General features: G+C 54.2%; 1 protein-coding gene across 1 annotated transcript in view; it reads left to right on the plus strand.

Moving 5' to 3' along the window:
* The window catches only part of CIITA (class II, major histocompatibility complex, transactivator), a 60,975-nt gene that overhangs the window by 41,984 nt on the left and 14,126 nt on the right, over positions 1-4,865 (plus strand). The window contains 5 exon segments of the mRNA XM_010850687.1: positions 821-1,302; positions 1,731-1,923; positions 2,820-2,984; positions 3,495-3,563; positions 4,524-4,863. Of these exon segments, the coding sequence (XP_010848989.1) occupies positions 821-1,302; positions 1,731-1,923; positions 2,820-2,984; positions 3,495-3,563; positions 4,524-4,863 (1,249 nt within the window).

Genomic DNA, 4,865 nt, shown 5'->3' on the forward strand with positions numbered 1-4,865 from the left:
CTGCGCCTGCAGGTCACATGTCTCCTTGAAGAGTATTGTCACCTCGGATCGGCTGGTTACCCTGTGCCCTCCCGCCCTCCTTACAGGCCCCATGCCTCAGTGAGCCTCTTCCTCCATGCTCACCATTCCCCAGCCCCACCACCCACCAGATGCTTCCTCCCCTCCACTCCCTCCTCTCCCCTCCCCTTCCTCTCCCCCCACTTCCCCTCCCCTCTCACTTGGTTGTTTTAGCAAAGCTGGGGAAACCAGCCTCTCTGTGGGAAACAGATTGAGGAATGAAAGCCTCCAAGTCTGATGGAGGAAGCCTGGTCTCTGCCCTCAGCAAACTCTAATGTGATGGAGAAGTCAGGGATCCTGCCCATGAAGATGATGGAGAAATAGTCTCTGTCTTCACAGAGCTTCCAGTCTGATGGAGGGAGGCAAGTGTCCACCCTCCAAGGACTCGCAATTAAACAAAGGAGATAAATTTCTGCCTCAGACTGATGGGCAGTGTTGGGGTCTCTTAGGGTCCCTGGGGGCTCAGTGACTGGCTGTAGAGAGGGTGACAGGGGCCTGGGCTAACAGGTCTGCCCATCCCTAGGTTTCCATGGTAGGAAGCACTCAGGACCCAGCCATAAAGAGGAGGCTGGGGCTGGGGACTGCCTAGCACAGAGAAGTTGCTGAAATGAAACCAGCTTCACCCAGGCCTGAGGACAGGTGTTTCCTTCCACTGCCAGCAGAGAGATCCACCCTGCCCTCCTCCACCCCCAAGAAGGCCCCTCCGGACACCACCCCCCGCCCAGATCTCACCCAGCCTCTAACACGCCCCCCTTCCTCACAGCCGAGCCCCTCACCATGCCGGTGGTGACTGGCACTTGCCTGGTGGGGCCAGTGAGCGACTCCTTGGTTCAGCCCTGCCCGCCACCTCCTGCTCTGTTCAACACGGAGCCAGCATCCAGCCAGACCCGGCTGAAGGACGCAGGTATGTTAGGGGCTCCAAGAGGGTGGGCTTCCCCATCCCCTGGAGGTGCCCCAGGAGTGGCTATGGCAGCAGGAATGGAATTCCTCCCTTTGCCAGTGTCTCCCCCACGTCTGCCTCAGCCAATCTGGTCCTCGGGTCCCCATCCACTCTGTGCTGGAGAATATGCCTGGGAGGAAATGCATCCCTGGGAGATACAGCTGGGAATCCCCTCCAATCCGGGAATTCACCCACCAGCCCTGTGCTTTCATCAGTTATCAGCTGAGCACCCTCTCTGTGACAGCTGCTCTGCTGGGTGCCAGCAATACCACCAAGGACAGGCCAACACAGCTGCAGCTGTCTCGTAGACCTGAGCCCTTTATAAGGGAGTCAGATATTCACTGGGGCTTCCCTGGTGACTCAGACGGTAAAGAATCTGCCTGCAATGTAGGAGACCCGGGTTCGCCAGGGAGGGAATGGCAACCCACTCCAGGATTCTTGCCTGGAGAATTCCATGGACAGAGGAGCCTGGCGGGCTATAGTCCATGGGGTCACAAAGAGTCATGACTGAGCAACTAACACTTTCACTTTTTTTTCCACTAGATATTAACTCAGATGTTAATGAAGGGACTTCCCTGATGGTCCAGTGGTTAAGACTGCACTTCCAATGCAGGGGGGCGGGGCTGATCCCTGGACCAGGGATCTGGGAACTAAGATCCCACATGCTGTGTGCGGTGCTGCCAATAATAATAATAATTTTTCTAGATAATTGAAATATGTATATATATATTTTTTTAAGATTTTAATGGAGAATCCAAAATCACCTTCTCTGTCTCTTGTAGTGCCTCCGTCCAGTTCCTTGTTGAGCTGCCTGAGTCTTCCCGCGGGACCCATTCAGATTATCCCCACTCTCCCCACTCTGCCCCAGGGGCTCTGGCCGATCTCAGGGACTGGGACGGGGGTCTCCAGTATACTCATCTACCAAAGTGAGTATGTGAACCTGGGCTCCTCACCTCCTCTGCCTGTGACCTGACTGCTCCTGTATCCCATGCCCCCCTCCCCCACTCCCACCCAGGTATTTGACAGGTGTAGCCTAGCACCTTCTCATGATCTTCCTTCCCCAGAACACCCTTCTCTGTCCCCATTTCCCAAAAATCAAAGCAGAGGAGCAGAGCTCCCCAACATGGTCCGAGTGGACCCACCACCCACCAAATGGCTAAGTGGCCTTTTTTGGGTCACTTTCCCCCACTAAGCCTTCTTTAAAAAAAAAAAAAAACTTTATTATATTTTAAAGTCACGACATCATTGCATGCTAATTAACAAGCCAAACAACAATAAGAGATACTCACAAGAGTTCCTGAGTCTCTCGCTCACTTTTTTTAGTATGTCGTTGTGGGTGTGCATGCTTGTACAGCTTTCTCTGAACTGCCTTGTTTCCAGGTCAGCAAAGTGGTCCCTGCTGACCTGCCCCATTGAAGGGTTGTAGATTGTCCAAGCGAAGGGATGCGTTGGGCTCTCAGGGAGAGAGAATGCACGTAGGAGATGCTTCTGTTCGATTCAAGAACTTCCTCTGAAAGTTGCTCGCCAGTTTTTGTATAATGAACTGGTGCTCCAGAAGCAAGAGATATCGAGGAAAACGAGCTCTGACCACATAGTGGGGAAGGTGCCTAGTAGCATTTGCCCTTAAGCTCCCTATGAGATGATTGTTTCCATTTCACAGATGGGAAAACCAAGGCTCTAGGAGCTAGCTGTAATTCCAGAGTTCTTTCCTCAACTCCATCCCGAAATGACTTCCTTGGGAAGTTTCCGTCCCCTTTCCCCAGCCCCCCAGCCGGGGTGACCCTTCCTAGCTGATCCTATACTCCTTTCCCCTCTCCTGTAGGTGAGATGCCCCCGGCCAGCCAAACACCCCCATCCAGCGGGCCTGCTGTCCAGAGCCTTCCCAAGTCCCCAGACCGGCCTGGCTCTGCCAGCCCCTTTGCCCCGTCTGCCGCTGACCTCCCCAGCATGCCCGAACCGGCCCTCACCTCCCGTGCAGGCCTGACAGGTAAGAATCAGCTGGACCTCTGAGAGTTACCGGAAACAGAACTAAAGGTTCTGGGGAAGGAGTTGCCTCAGACAACGAGATCCACCCACAGAACTGCCTGCAGGGACTGGCAAGTTGTGTTTGTACAAAACAGGACAGGGTGTCCTGGGAGGTGGGTGCAAGGGAGGGTGGGCGAGGGGAACAGCAGGAGAATCCATGTCAAATCTCAGCAGCTTGTTACATGGCAGGAAAACAGGTCCAGTGCAGCCTGATCTGAATTGCCGGCAGAACCTGGAGATCTTGATTTTAGCATACATATTGTGATTTCTGAAACACTGGTGAAAATTTTAAAAGTACAGCCGGCCAAAGAAAGACATCTTTGAGTAGGATACAGCCTCAGGTCACCACCTGGGGACACTCAGCCCATGTCAGCTCTGCCCTTGGCATACTCAAGGGACTGATGACCCAGAGGGAGGGAGGTCCCCAGGGTGCCTCTCACCCTAACTCTAACACCAGCTTCTTCCCCTCCAGAGGATGAGATGTCCCCCACCAAATGCCCAGCAGCTGGCGGGGCCTCCAGCAAACTTCCCAAGTGGCCTGGTGAGTGGTAGCAGGGTCCCTTACTTGTTGGCTCATTCATTCATTCATTCAGGTGCTCATTTGGTCCCACCATTATCCCATCATTCGTTCCACCAGTTACACCTGCACTTAGAGAAAGGTTTACTGAGGACCTGTCCCCTGTGAGCCCATGCTATGTGTCAGCATTTTCTTGTTTGCAAAGCTGGGAGAATGCAGGAGGGAAGGGTGGGTGACAGAGAGTGGATGAAGGCAAGAGTGGGTGATGAGTGTGAGAGGGTAGAAAGGAAAGGGCAACTTACAGAACAGCCAGACGGCTGAGTCGGACTCTGTCCCAGACACACTTACAGGCACATGAGATGTATGTAGTCAAGTCGCCAACGACCCCAGTATGACCCCGGTTTTACAGGTGAGGAAACTGAAGCATAGGGGGTACCTCACATGCTCAAGAGAACAGTAAAAAGTTGAACCAGATTCGTGGAGTCTACTATCTTAGCTCTTAACACTCCTCCCACCATGGCCTCCCTATGGTGAGCAAATAGAAGAATGTTAGCAACAAGGTCCTGCTGTCTGGAACAGGGTCTTGCTCAACGTTATGTGACAACCTCAATAGGAGGGGAGTCTGGGGGGAGAATGGATCCATGTACATGTCTGGCTGAGTTGTTTTGCTGGGCATCTGAAACTACCACAATATCGTTGATTGGCTATACCCCAATATAAAATAAAAGTTAAAAAACAATGAAGGTTAGCGAGTGAATGGAGTGGATAGATAATCAAGTGAGATGAGGGTATGACTGGGTGTAAGAAGGAATGAATGAGTGTCTGGATAACTGAGTGAGGCCACTAATCAAGAACGTGCTTAGGGAAGGCTGAGATGAATGGATGAAGACGCTAGTGATGGGGGCCGGGCTGGCCTCACAGTGGCCAGTCCTGCCACGAGCATCCTCCTCTCCCCCGACCCCACACACCCTTTGACCTGCGCAGAGAGCGTGGAGCAGTTCTACCAGTCGCTACGGGACAAGTACCAGGCCCAGTCCACCGGCCCGGAAGGCACCCTGGTGGACATGGACCTGGTGAGGGTGAGGCTGGAGAAGAGCAGCGGGAAGAGCCAGGAGAGAGAGCTGGCCACCCTGGACTGGGCAGAGCGGCAGCCGGCCCGAGGGGGTCTGGCCGAGGTGCTGCTGGCCGCCAGCGACCGCCAGCAGCCCCGGGAGACGCGGGTGATTGCTGTGCTGGGCAAAGCGGGACATGGGAAGAGTCACTGGGCCCGGGCCGTGAGCCGCGCCTGGGCCCACGGCCAGCTGCCACAGTACGACTTTGTCTTCT

Source organism: Bison bison, unplaced genomic scaffold (assembly GCF_000754665.1).
Source record: "Bison bison bison isolate TAMUID 2011002044 unplaced genomic scaffold, Bison_UMD1.0 scf7180017864293, whole genome shotgun sequence".
Classification (NCBI taxonomy): Eukaryota; Metazoa; Chordata; class Mammalia; order Artiodactyla; family Bovidae; genus Bison; species Bison bison.